The 16,659-nt window shown below is 32.3% G+C and overlaps 1 protein-coding gene and 1 non-coding gene across 5 annotated transcripts; one reads left to right on the plus strand and one right to left on the minus strand.

Annotated features, from left to right (window-relative positions):
- The first annotated feature begins 212 nt into the window (after positions 1 to 212).
- On the plus strand, positions 213 to 2,292 carry LOC103840207. Of its 3 annotated transcripts, none has more exons than XR_004451355.1 (6): positions 213 to 529; positions 645 to 958; positions 1,047 to 1,122; positions 1,424 to 1,513; positions 1,591 to 1,704; positions 1,790 to 2,292. It is a non-coding gene; the product is annotated as an uncharacterized LOC103840207 (transcript). The 3 variants fall into 3 exon arrangements; XR_627573.3 differs by having other exon boundaries at positions 215 to 529; positions 1,597 to 1,704; XR_004451356.1 differs by having other exon boundaries at positions 215 to 529; positions 645 to 954; positions 1,597 to 1,704.
- Positions 2,293 to 10,840: 8,548 nt separating this feature from the next.
- Positions 10,841 to 14,808, minus strand: LOC103840208 (extra-large guanine nucleotide-binding protein 3). 2 transcript variants are annotated; one of them, XM_009116693.3, is made up of 8 exons: positions 14,504 to 14,808; positions 14,319 to 14,327; positions 13,101 to 14,136; positions 12,907 to 13,011; positions 12,648 to 12,827; positions 12,386 to 12,560; positions 11,832 to 12,088; positions 10,994 to 11,755 (listed from the first exon to the last, which is right to left on the minus strand). In XM_009116693.3, exons 3-8 carry the CDS (start codon positions 14,130 to 14,132, stop codon positions 10,994 to 10,996), a joined length of 2,511 nt encoding a protein of 836 aa, XP_009114941.1. In that variant the 5' UTR covers positions 14,133 to 14,136; positions 14,319 to 14,327; positions 14,504 to 14,808. The 2 variants fall into 2 exon arrangements, with proteins under 2 accessions (XP_009114940.1, XP_009114941.1); XM_009116692.3 differs by lacking the exon at positions 14,319 to 14,327 and having other exon boundaries at positions 10,841 to 11,755; positions 13,101 to 14,204; positions 14,497 to 14,787.
- Between the last annotated feature and the right edge of the window lie 1,851 nt (positions 14,809 to 16,659).

Below are 16,659 nucleotides of genomic sequence, written 5' to 3' on the forward strand. Positions count from 1 at the left end.
TTCAGGAATACGGAGAACGAATAGGAAAGGAACGTATGAGAATAAAATTGCAGGAATGAAAATAGTGCTTGTTCTTTATCAAATTTAACAAGAAATACTTTTGTTCTATATTTCTCTATAAAAAAAAATAGGAATGAACAAGAATGAAAAACTATTCCTTGTGAATGCTGATTTTTTTTTGAAACAATAAAGAATTCAGTGTTCTCTTTCGTTCCTTGGTCACCATCCAAAGCCAAAGAGAAAAGGATTGTCTTTCCCAAAGTGTCGCAACGAAAATCTAGGGTTCGTGTTCTGCTTAGATCTGCGAGACCAGATCGTTCTTCTTCCTTCTCTGACAACAACAATGGAGTTTCGAGATATTGAGTGAGTCGAGTCGATTCGAAGGAGCTCTGTGTGAATCTTCGAGTAGCGTCATTTTGGCTTATGTTCTATTCGTCTGTAACGTCTCGAGTCACTGATCCCTCGCTATTATCATACTTCTTAACTCCGGCATCTTCCTCTACAAGGCTGTATCTACACCTATATAAAGGTAAGACTTCTTCCCTTTGACATCATTCTCTCGTTTTGGTGTTTTCACAAAATGAGAGAATGATGTCTAAAACTTTTCGGTAAAATGGCTAACTTCATCATCTCATTCCTCGCAGTCATATTATCCCTAAGATCTTAGGCAGATCAGAGTGGCAAGAACCCTTCTCTCCTCCTTGCTGACTTGAAAACCGGGTGCTGTAGCACCACCAGTTCGTCTCCATGATCCCGACTTTTCTATCCGCTTAGTCTGCATTGCAGCTGTGTCGGCGATCTCTTCCCAATGCGCAGATCATAGTGATGTTGTGTCTCAAGGCGGCGATCGATGCTGCGGAGGATCCGGTTCGGTTAAGGCATGTGCTTCTTCCTAGGCTGGAAAGAGCTGATGAATCAGAAGATGAACAGCCAAAAGATTTGTCACCTGACTTTGTTGGTATTATAATTTTCCAAGATCTCTAATTGTATTATAACTGTTCTGGATTCGTAGTTCACTAAACAGCTCACTGTTTCTGACTTTGTAGGTATGAGCGATTTGTCAATGCCCTTGATGAATCATCTAATGATACACTTCCAGATCTAAAAGAGAAGACTTTGAAGGTATATCCTATTTACCACTTTGTACCTTTAGCCTCTTACGGGCACTGGTTTTTATGAGTTTCTTATAGTTATAAACATTTGAGTGGTAGCAATTGAATATTGTTATTTGAATGATGCATGATTTCATAGTAGATGTCTCGGTTTTCTAATAATTATGATTTGTCTCTCTTTTTGGTTAACAAGATCAGGATCTTAACAATTGTTGTTAATTTTTTTATTCGACGCAAGGAATGATTCTACTATACCATTTGTCTTTCTTTTGGGTCAATAAAATACTTGAATATTTGATTCTCAAAACCAGGTTGAGACTAAAGAGCTAGGTGAAATACTTGATGTTGCCTCAAAGTCTATGGAAGGCATTGTGCAAAACATTGGAAACTTTCTGCCTAAGGTACTTACAATGTGTTTCACACAAGACATGAACATATGAACATGAACAAATGTTGAAATTGAAACAACTTCTTTTAGTTGCAGACACAAGAGATGGAGGCGTTTATGTCCAAACTAGCTAGAGTGAGTAGCAATGCAAAAGCATCAGAAAAAGACTGTGGATTTGGATTGCTTAAGACTCATTCATCAGATGTAGGAACCTGTAACATAGATTTTGACATAACCCTTTGTTTCTTTTCAATTTCTTGAAGGCTGAAGTTTTTTTCCTCTTCTGCAGATTTAATAATGCTATCTTAGAAGTTAGCTTATTCAGGAGAAGTATGAACTCCAATGGAGCAAACTTTTTGTTTGATGATCTCTACCCAGAAGGTTACCTTACCATACTGTCAAACACTACAACATACACACACACAAGCATTGAAGCTGAAGTATTATTGCGGGAAATAATAAAATTTCGACCAGTTACTTGCATTTAGAACAATAAGGCCTTGGTGTAATGTGTATAAAAACTACCTTACCATACGGTCAAGCACTGCAACATACACACAAAAGCATTGAAGCTGAAGTATTATTGCGGAAAATAATAAAATTTCGACCACTTGCATTTAGAACAATAAGGCCTTGGTGTAATGTGTATAAAAAATATGTTACTGGTAGTATATACTAGGGTTTTCACCGTCTATGTCGCTTTGCTAACTCTACCTCGCTCCACCTCCTTCCTACTGATATTGTAATGTTTCTGAAACACATTGAAATCTCCACATAAACTTTATCATTTAAGGCCCCCAAACCTCCCACTAAATCTAATTTAAGTATCCTTTATCTCTTCTTTCTAATCAACTATTCTCCATACATGACTTTTGACAATTTCTTTACGAAGGACCAAGAAAAACCAAATTTGGGTATTTTCTCATTATTATAGATTTCTTCTCTGTTCAGTTTCTCAAATTGTATTTTTGATTAGATGTTAGTGAGAACAGTTCTAACTACTACATGCTTAGATAAGCACTGGAAATGGAGCAAGAATAAATGGAGGACTCCAGAGATGCATAAACCATCTGGACGTTTTTTACGGGATTTGATTTTTCTAAGCTTTCATCTTTTAATGATCTGTTGTGGATCATATCTTTTGGCGTGACATGTGAAGAAGGAAATAATACTGAGGTATATAGTCGTCAAAAGAAACCTTTTATGTTATTTGAGTTACGGATTAGAGATTTTGCTTAAATTAAAGTTTCTTTTGAATCACATGCATTACCTTAAATAAGTATGGACGCTTACAAGATGCTTATTTTTTGTTGTCGCAGCTACTCCATGCTGAGTCTGGTGATTTAGCTAATGTATCTTCCCATCTCAGCTATACAAGAAGACTACGTTATTGACCCAAGGAATGGGAAAGAAATATGTCCAGCCTCTTCAAAAGGGTAACCATTATATAATCCATTATTCTTACGTGACATTTACAATTACAGATACTACTCATCGAGCTTTTAAATTTTTTTACTAAGATCGTACTTTGCAAAAAAAGCCACTTTAACACTAAGGGTTCAGTTGAACCAAAGAAAAACAATAAAGGGCCTCAATGCCCAAGAAATTGTTGCCTCTATGCCCAAGAAATTGTTGAACCTCAACTTTAAATGAACAATAACTAAAATCTCCCTATACATTAAAAGAGAAGTCACTTTAGTGATTTCTGCTGAGGTGGCACTCATATAGAGCTTCTCAGGAAAAACGTTATAATTTTATTGGCTCGATTTTTTAAATTTTTCTTTTTCATTTATTTTAATTAATCAATCACTTATGTAGACAAGCCCAAAACTATTGTCGATTTCGTTAAGCCCATATATAGCTAGGGGATAATAATTATCGATTTAGTTTAGCCTTGGGTACCCGTTCGGTTTCGGGTCGGGTATTTCGGATTTTTGGATATTTCGGTATAGAGGTGTAGAACCCGTTCGGGTATTTCTGTATTTCGGGTCGGGTTCGGGTATTTTTAGTTTGGATTCAGTTATTTCGGATCTGGTTCGGATATTTAGATTTTGAAAAAAAATTTAAAATTTTCATTTCTCAAGTTTCTTATATTTAAAAACATAACTTTCAGTTAACTATTTTCTTATTTTTAATAGATTGAATAGTTAATAGATTTGGACATAACATTTTAAAACTAAAAAGGCATTAATTTAGTTATTTTTTTTAAATTTCGGATGTAACTTTTTGTTAATTTTTTAAATAAAAAACTTGACATGCATTTTAAGTGAGTAGCAAATCATTTTTTTCGTAATTGTATATATATCATATGAACTTAAAGTATATGTAGTATCAATATAAATATTTTATATAAAATGAGAGATGTAAACTAAAAATATAAGGTTAATTATACATATGTTCGGTTAACTTCGGATATCCATTCGGGTTCGGGTATTATCCGTTCGGGTTCGGGTATCCAATCTCTCCTTATTCAATACCCGTTCGGGTATTTTGCTACTTCGGTTCGGATTTCAGTTCGGGTTTTTCGGATCGGGTTCGGGTGCCACTTCAGATATCGGGTAAAGTGCCCACCCCTACTAATTAGGGTGTTTGTTTTTAATAACTTACCTTTCTAATATGGATTACTTGTACAAGTTGAAATCATTAAATATGCAAATAACTTATTGACAAAATTTGTTTTTAATAACTTACCTTTCTAATATAGATTACTTGCGCAAGTTGAAATCATTAAATATGCAAATCACTTATTCACAATATGGATTACTTGCGCAAGTTAAAATCATTAAATTTTATCGATTTAGTTTACCCTTGTGAAAGATTTAGAATTAAGACAAATATTAAAAACTTTCCTTATTATTCAAACGGTAAACTTGCGCATGTTGATATCATATTTATTATATTGCTTATAAAATATTTTAATGTTTCTAATTAGGTTGTTTGTTTTTAATAACTTACATTTCTAATATGGATTACTTGCGCAAGTTAAAATCATATCATATGCAAATCATTTTTTGACAATACACATTTAATATCTTTCTTTAAACGATTTTATTATTTATTGTGCAAAATATTAAAATCATTAATATGAGAATAAATCGTCTGTATATATATAGGAGACACCCAAGGTCTTAAAATACAAACATTCTCTTTTCATTCTTTAAAGTATTATTCACAAATCTCTCCTCTCATACTATTAAGGTATTACGACAATGCTGCTTGTGTGCTAAGAAAAATGTGTTTAGACGCAAAGGCTCCTCATCTTTAGAACCTTGAACTCAACTCTTTGTGTCTTGTCTCCAAAAAGCATGTCTGGTCTATCTTTTCATGTGTTGAATACTGGTAACGACAATATGGTCTTCTTTTTTTTATATGTAGACCAGGTCGTGAGAGTGATAGTGATCCAGAAAACCTTGATTGAACATGCTGAGAAGCTTCGCCAAGTTAAAGCAGTTCTTGAAGAGGTTCTTTAGTACTTTCTCTCTCTTTGTTGAATATTGTCCGGGAAAGTATTACATAGTCTCATTTAGTAATACTATCTTAAATCATTTTTTTTTGTTGAATATACTATCTTATAAGTAAGCTAGCATTATGCATTTTTTATTTAATTCATGAGGTCATTTTCTCACAGCAGAGAACCTTTTGGAATGGCGCAGGGAAGAAATTTTTCAGGGATATACAGGAAGGTTCAACTGAAGCCGCTGAAGTGGGATGGTGAAGGCGAAGAATAAAGACCAGTAGAGGCCCTTATGATTCTTAAATACGGTGGTGTTCTAACTCACGCTGGTAGAAAATAGGTATTTACATACTCTACCATTTAATTTGTCATTGTTATATATATATGTTTTCCAAATATGGAAGAATTGTTTAACTTATTGACGTTTAACATCACTTGCCATATAATCTAACGAATATTACAAATAACAATTTATGGAAACTATTCTCGAAATTATTGAAAGACTAATAATGTTTTATTTATTACTTTTAATATTTATAACCTATAAAATAAAATGAACGAAATTTTATATAAGATAATTATAATAGTTTTATCCTCTACTTGATGAACTGTGTTCGAATATAATTATATAATAAATATTTTAAATATTACAAAATCCAAAAATGTTTATTAATATTATTTTTAAATTATTTATCGTTGTTTAAAGAATAAATTTATCATAATTTTAAAATAATTTCTAAAATGCTTACAAAATGCAAGGCAAAATTGTACTTTCAAGAGTTAAGTCGAGATATGGATTAAAAATCCTAATAACTGGTAAAGAAGGGAAGCCGAAGACAAAAACATTGAATGTTGTCTACAAACAAATTTTTCAGAATATTCCGTAGTCACGGTACGTAATTTTAACTTACTTTTTTTCAAATACAAATTTTAAAAATATATAAACTGTTACAATTATTTATTTTTTGTATTTGCCATATGGGTTGTGATGAGTTAGGAGACCGATGACGGTATGTCAATTTAATACTATTTCATGTTCAATAAAATTTAGAAATTTATAAATCTATCAAATAATGTTAACCCGTCAAATTGCTTACAAAATTTATTTAATTTTTTGCACGTTTCTAATTGAATTTGCTTTCTTTATCGAGAAATGTACTTCATAACTTATATTATTTATGGATAATATTTTGATTTTTTATATTTTCTTTTAATATGTCTACATAAATGTTTGTTTATTATTTATGGAAAAATAATATTATTCACCTAAATAAAGAATTACGACACATATACAATCCTCCTATACATTAAAAGAGAAGTCACTTTAGTGATTTCTGCTGACAAGGCATTAATATAGAGCTTCTTAGAAAAATTGTTATAATTCTATTGGTCGATTTTTTTTGAATTTTATTTTTCATTTATTTTAATCAATCGCTTATGTAGACAAGCCCAAAACTATTGTCGATTTCGTTAAGCCCATATATAGCTAGAGGATAATAATTATCGATTTAGTTTAGCATTGGGCAAGATTTAGAACTAAGACAAATATTAAAAACTTACTTATTAGTCAAACAGTAAACTTGCGCATGTTGATATCATATTAATTACATTTGCTTAGAAAATATTATAATGTTTCGAATTAGTAGGGGTGGGCGTTCGGGTACCCGTTCGGGTTCGGGTCGGGTATTTTGGATTTTCGAGTATATCGGTATAGAGGTGTAGAACCCGTTCGGGTATTTCTGTACTTCGGGTCGGGTTCGGGTATTTTTAGTTCGGATTCAGTTATTTCAGATCGGGTTCGGATATTTAGATTTTGAAAAAAAAAATTAAAATTTTCATTTCTCAAGTTTCTTATATTTAAAAATATAACTTTCAGTTAACTAATTTTTTATTTTTAATAGATTGAATGGTTAATAGATTTAGACATAAAATTTTAAAACTAAAAGGGCATTAATTTAGTTATTTTTTAAAAAATTTGGATGTAATTATTTGTTAATTTTTTAAATAAAAAACTTGACATGCATTTTCGGATCGGGTTCGGGTGCCACTTCGGATATTGGGTAAAGTGCCCACCCCTACTAATTAGGTTGTTTGTTTTTAATAACTTACTTTTCTAATATGGATTACTTGCGCAAGTTGAAATCATTAAATATGCAAATAACTTATTGACAAAATTTGTTTTAATAACTTACATTTCTAATATGGATTACTTGCGCAAGTTGAAATCATTAAATATGCAAACCACTTATTCACAATATGGATTACTTGCGCAAGTTGAAATCATTAAATATTATCGATTTAGTTTACCCTTGGGCAAGATTTAGAATTAAGACAAATATTAAAAACTTTCCTTATTATTCAAACGGTAAACTTGCGCATGTTGATATCATATTTATTACATTGCTTACATAATATTTTAATGTTTCTAATTAGGTTGTTTGTTTTTAATAACTTACCTTTCTAATATGGATTACTTGCGCAAGTTAAAATCATATCATATGCAAATCATTTTTTGACAATAGACATTTAATATCTTTCTTTAAACGATTTCATTATTTATTGTGCAAAATATTGTGCGTCATTAATATGAGAAATACATCGACTGTATATATATAAAAAAATGAGACACCCAAGGTCTTAAAATACAAACATTCTCTTTCCATTCTTTAAAATATTATTCACAAATCTCTCCTCTCATACTATTAAGGTATTACGACAATGCTCCTTGTGTGCTAAGAAAAATGTGTTTAGACGCAAAGGCTCCTCATCTTTCATCGACTCTGCCACCCACTTTGCCTTGGAAGTATTATATGCTACTTGATGAATCGACTCTGCCACCCACTTTCATCGACTCTGCCACCCACTTTACCTTGGAAGTATTATAGAAAGATTAATAATGTTTTATTTATTACTTTTAATATTTATAAACTATAAAATACAATGAACGAAATTCTATATAAGACAATTATAATAGTTTTTTACTCTATTTGATGAATTGTGTTCGAATATAATTATATAATAACTATTTTAAATATTACAAAATCCAAAAATGTTTATTAATATTATTTTTAAGTTATTTATCGTTGTTTAAAGAATAAATTTATCATAATTTTAAAATAATTTATAAAATGCTTAAAAAATGCAAGGCAAAGTTTCACTTTCAAGAGTTAAGTCGACATCTAGATTAAAAATCCTAATAACTGGTAAAGAAGGGAAGTCGCAGACAAAAATATTGAATGTTGTCTACAAACAAGTTTTTCAGAATATTTCGTAGTCACAGTACGTAATTTTAATCTACTTTTTTTTTCAAATACAAATTTTAAAATGAATAAACTGTTACAATTATTTATTTTTTGTATTTGCTAGATGGGTTGTGATGAGTTAGGAGACCGATAACGGTATGTCAATTTAATATTATTTCATGTTCAATAAAATTTAGAAATTTATAAATCTATCAAATAATGTTAACGCGTCAAATTGCTTACAAAATTTATTTAATTTTTTGCAAGTTTCTAATTGAATTTGCTTTCTTTATCGAGAAATGTACTTCATAATTTATATTATTTATGGATAATATTTTGATTTTTATTATATTTTCTTTTAATATGTCTACATAAATGTTTGTTTATTATTTATGGAAAAATAATATTATTCACCTAAATAATGAATTACAAAACATATATAATACAATTCTAATTAATGATAATATATAATATGTTACTTTTAAAACTATACACTATTTATTCTATTTTTTGAATGAAAGTATCTTCGTAAACACACAAAATATTTTGTGACGTTGCAATTATACATACACACAATATCTGCCTCTTCATACTGATGTTACTGTGTTTCCTCTCGTGAGGTACGGACCGAGAGAGTACACAGAATGCGGACCGATCATGTTCTTATGTCCGCACAGGGTGCGGACCGGTCACCTAGTATGCTAATAAATCTCTCGACTTTAAATCAACTTCCTGGCGAAAACCATATCTCACTTTCTTCTGAAAATATCTAGCATTCCTCTTCTTTAAAAACCTAACCAAGTACTACGCCCATTGCGGATGGCTATACCCAGAGCTGGATCTGAGATCGTAGAGATCTTAAACATTTTTAAGAACCTTAGTAACAAAAATCACAAATTAAGAATCTACGCCTATGTAGAAAACCTCTAAAAAAATTTGGAGACCAAAGCTAATGTTTTATCCAGCTATGTTTAGATCCGGTCTTGGCTACATCGTTTCCGGTACTCTACAACATGCAACAAAGAAAGAAAGAAAAAACATTGATGACGATGACCATTGAGCATCGCTTTTAAAGTTTTTTTTTTAATCTTTCATTTTGACTTTTAGCTTTAGAGCTAATCAACTACAAATACAATACAAAAATTTGGAAATCATCCATTAATTTGTATTAACGAGCCACAGAATTGATGTTAAACCCTAAAGTTTCAAAAACTTTAAAGGACACCCAAATTTAAATTTGGACCGACACGTGGCAACATGTGACTAGTCTGGATCACTTCTGTAAGGCCATGATACCTCTGTATAATAAAAAAAAATTGGAAAACGAAATTTAAATTGATACCAACCTTTTTGAGTTTGTAACTGATCAAGCCGCCGATTAGGTTAACATTTTCATACTAAATTTGTAACGAAATTTAAATTGATACCAACCTTTTAGAGTTTGTAAAATATTTTTATTAACATTTTCATACTAAATTTATCATTATTTATAATTAAACATAATTTGTATGAAAATTATAGTAATAATTGTAAATTTTTTAGTTTTTTTAATTAGTTTTTTTTCAAAAAGAAAATGACACAAACATCTAAGTAATCAACGCTGATAACCACAACAATTGTTTTTTCTTTATGATATTGATGGTTCTTTGTTTTATCAATGATCCAGGAAGCTGAACTATTCTATGAGACCATCGTCTATATGTGCATACACATATGGTGAAGACTAAAGGGTTTAGCTTGGATTCGTGTGGTTGTAAGTCTTTATATATTCAAAGCGCAAACACAACTCAGGTGTTTGAGGCTAATACTAATTTGACTACTGTCTCTACTTTTCTCTCAGGTTCATTGGTTAAAAAAGCTGGTTCATTGGTCAACGAAGCTAAAGGGAATATCTTTTGGTAGTAGTTTTGCTGTCTTAGACTTGGGTTTAAGCTTTGAGATGGGTGCTCCTTCTTAAATAACTCGACTAGGAAGAGCAGTAAAGCTAACTCTAAAGTTCCAAGAAATATAATGGACCATGATTCGATGGAGGAAAAATAGGAGCTGTGGTGGCCGAGGAAGCCCCTTACCACCATTTTACGAAGTTCTACACATTTCTCATATATTTGTTAGTAATGTATAATTTCTAAAATATAAGATCTTATCTAGCATTGGTTGCTTTTAAATTTAATACATCTCATTCTTTGTTTTCTCTTTTCATAATTCTTTGTGATTATTGTATATAGTTGAGTTTACTTTCTTTTCATTAGACATATAATCAAGTAAAGCACCACAAATAAACACACCATCTTTATTTTTTTGAAGTTTATCTTATTTCTTATTCATTAATCATTTAAATATATTTCAATACAACACTTAATAGTCCACAAACATTTTAATCATCAGTGACATTTTAAAAAATCAAAGTAATTTCATAAGAAGTAATATTTTTAATAATTTTGGTACTAATAAATTTAGTAGTCTAAAATATTTTATAATCAATCATATATATTAAATTCAAATAGCATTCTGAATCATAATTTTCTTAACATAATTTATAGCAAATAATATAATTAATAAGTTAAATTATATTATTAAATTTTTTCAAGAAAAACAATAATATATATCATCTATATATATCAAATCATTTTAATATTTATATAAATAATTCAAAAAATTTATATACCAATATATATATTTATCTTGCAAATACTAAGATAAAACACATTCAACGTAAACATACAAAAATATAGCACATACATCACATGTAACGCATATTCCGCGCGTAACCCTAGTAATCAATAAAGAGATTCCTCCTTCACTCGTCAGGTCTAACATACGGCGAAGAACTCATATCAGTACTATAATACGAATCATCTCCACCATTTAAATAACACTCTTCCTTCTCTTCATCCCATTTCAAAACCTCTCTCACATACTTAAACCCTTCATCCACATTGGCTCGGTCCCTAGCCCTAGCTTGCCACACAAACAGCTTCTGGCCCGTGAGAGACGCGTAAAGAATCTTGAACTTCATGGCGACATAAAAGTAAGCTTGGTAACCAAGCGACTGCACATTGTTGTTCGTCCTCACGGGACAGAAGTCGCTGAACAAATCACAAGACGTCAACGGCACGCGGCTTAGCTTCTCCTCGAAGAGATCGTACTTGTTCAAGATCAAGATAAAAGGGGTGTCTCTGAAACACGGATGCTTAACCATCGACTCGAAAAGCTCCTTGCTTTGTATCATCTTGTTCTGGTAATGAACTGTTCCAGGTGTGATACTGATCTGATCGTAGTCGCTTAAGCTGACGCAGAAGATGACTGCTCGTACGTCTTCGAACATCTCTACCCATTTGCAGCTATCGTTCATCCCCTTTGCGTTTACTCGTATCAGCTGGTACTTAGGCTGAGAAGGTGACAAGACATCATCAGGGTTCTCCGGGTAAGATTCAGACATTGGACTTTGTTCGTTGAGACAAAACTCCATGTAAGCTAATCCATTTCCCTGTGTAACACCTTCTGCGTATACGATATCTCTCTCTGAAGGCTCGTACTCGTTGCTCGACACTTCCATGGCCTGCAAATGAAAACTTAAGTTTTAACATTTGAAAACTATATGAAACGAAAGCATAAACCCTGAGTTATGTATGTACCCGGCTCAAGAAGTATTCTGAAACATCAGGAAGGAAATGAAGCTCGTCTTTCCGTCTGTATGTGGCTTGTATCGCTGGATCTTTCCACACTTCCTCAACCAAGGGAGCGTACTCACGTGTTGCAGCTGGGAAGAAGGCGTCGAGATCACCAGTTGCTATGATATCTAGAAGCCAATCCGAGAAATGCTTCAACCTCGGGTTCAATGTATACACACACTGCGGTGTAGCATTAGTTCCATCGTCCTTTGATTCCTCACCTGCAAAGAACATTTCAAGAAAATCAAGAAACTGACAAACTTTTATTCCCTTCGTATCATTTTAAATATAGTTTTATATTTGTACACACATATTAAAAAAATATTTAGTTCTGTATATTTTTTAAATAAAATCATCATTACCTATTCACCTAAGTATATTTCAAGCAACAGAAAATTAATAAATTTTATACTGAAATTATAAACGCCACTTATTTTGTAACAATAATTTTACCTGCAAAATGACAATTAATAAAATAAAGGAGGGAGTATCATTTACTACTGCAAGAATAATAATACCTCCTGAATCTCCTTCAATGGCGTTTACACCTCTCATATGAGATAAAGCTTCCTCTTCGAACCGTTCTCTTCCATCAAGTAGTATACTGAGATATCTATACATATTGCTCTGTACCATCAGCTTAATCTCTTGAAGCTCCTCCACTGAAAACTTGTTTCCATACAAAAACTTGGCCTGTTTCAAATCAACAACAAAAGGCTACTCAATCTCTCTATTTTTCTTCTTCTTTTTTTTCCTACATGACATATATTTACACATTACCTGTTTGAAGATAGTGCTGGTTCCAGACCCTTCGATACCAAGCAGTAGAAGCTTCTGAATCTTCTTATGCTCTAGATAGTTGGGAACAGTAGCATAACTGCTCGGTGGTTGTACCATTCCTCGTGGTTGTCCGTGAGGTACAGGTAAAGAAAACAACGCACACATTAACCTCGTAGATGCCTGTTTAAGCCAAAAAAAAAAAAAAACTGAATACTTGTCGATGCTTCTTACAAAAAACAGCCAAACTTTGTAAGATTACCTTCTCCCAGATGTTTCCTCGGATATTATTCTGCCCTTCTTCCTCGTAACGCCCATCATCATACACCCAAAAATGAGTATCACGTGGACATTGTACATTTGCTAGCTGACATATATAACACAACACACGCAAGGTTTTATATACTATTGTTTTGTGACACTTTAAATAACAGGACAAGATTCAAAAGAAGGTACCTTCAAGATCCTTAGTTCAACCTTTGTGATCTCTCTACCGTTAATATAAACTTGCGTGTTCCCATTGCTCGCGTGCGGACATAGCTTCCCCATAAAGGTCAAATTCGAGCTTATGACTCTGTCTGGTTTCTCTCCTTCTTTACCCCATAGACCAGACTCTTTGTCGTACCAATATCTACCCGGTTTCAACTTCTCGGGAGGTAAAGGACAGTTAAGCAGCTCATCCATTTCCTCAGGCTTTAACGGACAGCCATTCACGATAAGCTGCTCAGGTCTCAGCTGATTAGCTGCACACTCCTTCTCCGCCTTCATGATCTGTTTGACTTCCAAAGGACTAAGCAATTTAGACAACACTTTCGAATGTTTCCCTAACTTAGACCGTTTAGATTCGTCAATAGCTTGTCCTATGCAGCTAACACATTTCCTTCCTTCAGGCATTGAACCCATCGCTCTAAGCACACAGTTCCCACAGTACTTCTCATCGCACACTATACACGTCTCCTTATGTTCCCATTTCGCTTTTCCGCATCTATAACACTCTCTCTTCTTCTTCTTTCTCCGTCTATTAGTACTCGCTGTACACTCATGAACCTCCCTCTCCCTATCTGTCTCCTCCTCTGCAGCGTCTTTGCTATCAATCCGAACATGATCAACGACAACAGGTTTGAACTTCACAACCGGTCTGCGAACCTGAGTCCCGTTTTGGCTGACTGGTGAAACAGAAGCTGAGCCAGAGGAGGATGATTCATCATGCAAGACGGATACCACAGAGTCGGAGCTAGCAGGTGAACCTCTAGTAGGGCTCCGACCTGAAGAGCTGGTGACTCCTCCGGCTATACGAGAGACAGGCAATGGGATGGGGTTGTTAACATCAACAGGTGAAACTCTAGGGATGTCTTGTACAGGAGTAGGACCTGTGTACTCCATGGCTATGGAGTAATCGAATTCAGATGGATCTTCGGGTAAAGGAGCTCCAGGAGGGAGCATCTTTCTCACCATTTCTTTCCAGCTTTCTCCTTCATCTTTCTCCATAATTATTTTTACAAGAAGAGCCGCCAAATCAGATCATTATAAGATTTGTTCTTCAGATTTTCAGACACAAACCTAAAAAAAAGGAATATGTGTTATCTATCAAATCAACATCACATTATTATTATAAGTCTAATAGCCAGCAAATAAAAATGGACGCTTCATGCAACCTAAAAAAGGAAATAGCATTTTGACGAATTCATGGTCAAATCAATTGTCTGGAACATTATTCAACCACATCTTACCAAACCCACTTGATTAATAAAAAATATTCATGACAAAATGAATTGGTCAGGAGGAAGAAGAAGAGAAAGCCACCAATTAAAGCAAACAGATCTTTTGTAAGAGATGATAGAAAAAAACTTACTTTTTGACGAACAAAAAGTCGAAGTTGAATCTGAGAAGACGAACTCAGAGATCTGTGTTTGATTCCTGTTAGAGAAACTGGAGAAAGGAAAGGCCAGAGAGACGGTGAAATCTATAGAGAGAGAGAGAGAGAGAGAGAGATGAATCGAGAAAAGGACCCGCGAGTGTGTCGTACATACATATGTAGTTCGTGACGATGGAGACGGGCTTCTGTAAGAGTGCGTGGGTCTACACGCCCCACTTTCTTGCGAGTGATTCACTCTTTCACGACCAATCTAATTATTTGGTTCCTACGACACTCTTTTACCCCCACGCGCACATATACGCGCATTTATTACGTGGCAATGTTCTATTTAATTTAGCGAAAATTATTTTTTTTAGAACAAAAAATGATAACTATGTCTATTTAGACTAATTTCATATATTTTATGTTCTATTAGAATAATTATTTTCTAAATTACAATAATGCCTTTAAAATTATAATTTTTAAATATAATAAATAATGAGTTCGATCAAGCAGGATCATTCGATCCGAAATTACAAGGTTGAACGGATCGATCGATCCTGATCATTATGCAGAACAAAAAAAACGTAGAGGATATACTGATCGACCTGGTCCATTTCACGCGATAGGCAAAGGTCGATTTCATACAGATCGACCGATCTCGAATTATAGACCGATCGATCCGTGGAAGCATAGATATGAATCATGGTAGAAATAATGTGAAAATTTTGTAAAAAATTTGTGAACAATCAATGGAATATAGAAGACGGTATGAGAAGAAGGTTACCACTTTTTTTTGTTTTTTTGTTTTTTTAATGGATTTTTTCAAAATATGAAAGTGAATATTCCCAAATATTTTATTTCCATATTTTTAAGAATTGATTTCTTATCCGTATAATACATCTATGTGTTATTGGTTTATATATTTTGATTGATTTATAAATCTAAATAGTATTTATAAATCCAAGTAAAATATGCAAATCTGGAGGTTTTCCCTCAGATTTGAGTCTTTGTATTTTTAACTAAAAAATCCAAACAAATTCATTCAAATTCATTATAAAATCAAATGTATTAGTAAATCCGTACGATTGAATAACACTTGATTTGATATAGAATTTATGAATTATTAAACCAATAACATCTGATTTTAATACAGATTTGAAAATCACAGAACCAATAACACTAGATTTAGTTCGGATTTTCAAATCCATTAAAATGCAACAACCAATAATATGTAGAAATCGGTTTCTACGGGTTTTTAGAATTATAGTAATGTGCAGATTTTAATTTCTACATGTTTTAGATTTACAGTAAATCTGTAGAAGTCTATTTCCACATGTTTAAGATTTATATTAATGTGTAGATTTTGATTTCTAAAGATTTTAGATCAGTAGATTAAGCGCGGAATGTGTATTCTAAATGTTTTTATAATATTCTTATTTACGTAGATCACGTATTCTAAACATTGTAGATTCAATGAAAAAAATGGATTTAGTTTTCTACTTCGTAGAATGTCATTTTTACTTTATTTAGAATATAATCTGAAAATTATGATTTAAATGTTTTTTAGAACTGAAAAAAATACCACTAAGTTCATATAAGTATTTTATCAATAGTTACTATTTTTCCAATTTTTTTTTGTTTGTAAAACTATTTATTAAATTTATTTTTAAAAATATTAAAAAGTATTATAGACAAAAATGACACAAAATAGAGAAAAAGACCAAAATAGCACTAAATCAAGTTTTTGTTCCCAAACTAGCACTCAAGGCCAAAAGTCACAAAAATAGCACTCTAGGGGTGGGGTTTAGGGTTTAGAATTGAGGGTTTAGGGTTTAGAGTTTAGGTTTTAGGGTTTAGAGTTGAGAAGTGAGGTTATGGGGATAAGATTTCAAATTTTGAAAAATAAAAAAATTTAAATTTTTCAAAAGATAAAATGCTATTTTGATCATTTTAGTTTTTGAGTGCTATTTTTGTGATATAAACTTAGAAATGTGCTATTTTGGAGATTTACCCCACAAAATATATCAATACTATTAAAAGGGAAGGAGTCATTAAAAATCTACCTATAAAAGTTGTTTGGACCTTTTTATTTAATTTATTATTTTTTTGTCTTACCTTAAATTTAGACTAACAATATGTTACCATATATTTCTCTAA

Source organism: Brassica rapa, chromosome A09 (genome assembly GCF_000309985.2).
Source record: "Brassica rapa cultivar Chiifu-401-42 chromosome A09, CAAS_Brap_v3.01, whole genome shotgun sequence".
NCBI classification, from domain to species: Eukaryota; Viridiplantae; Streptophyta; class Magnoliopsida; order Brassicales; family Brassicaceae; genus Brassica; species Brassica rapa.

Coding starts and splice junctions, on each gene's coding strand:
- LOC103840208 (XM_009116692.3), bottom strand. CDS start 14,132: ATGGAGAAAGATGAAGGAGAAAGCTGGAAAGAAATGGTGAGAAAGATG. Junction 12,828..12,906: donor GAGGAAACATCTGGGAGAAG/GTAATCTTACAA, acceptor TGGCTTAAACAG/GCATCTACGAGGTTAATGTG. Junction 12,089..12,385: donor CATTGAAGGAGATTCAGGAG/GTATTATTATTC, acceptor TGTTCTTTGCAG/GTGAGGAATCAAAGGACGAT.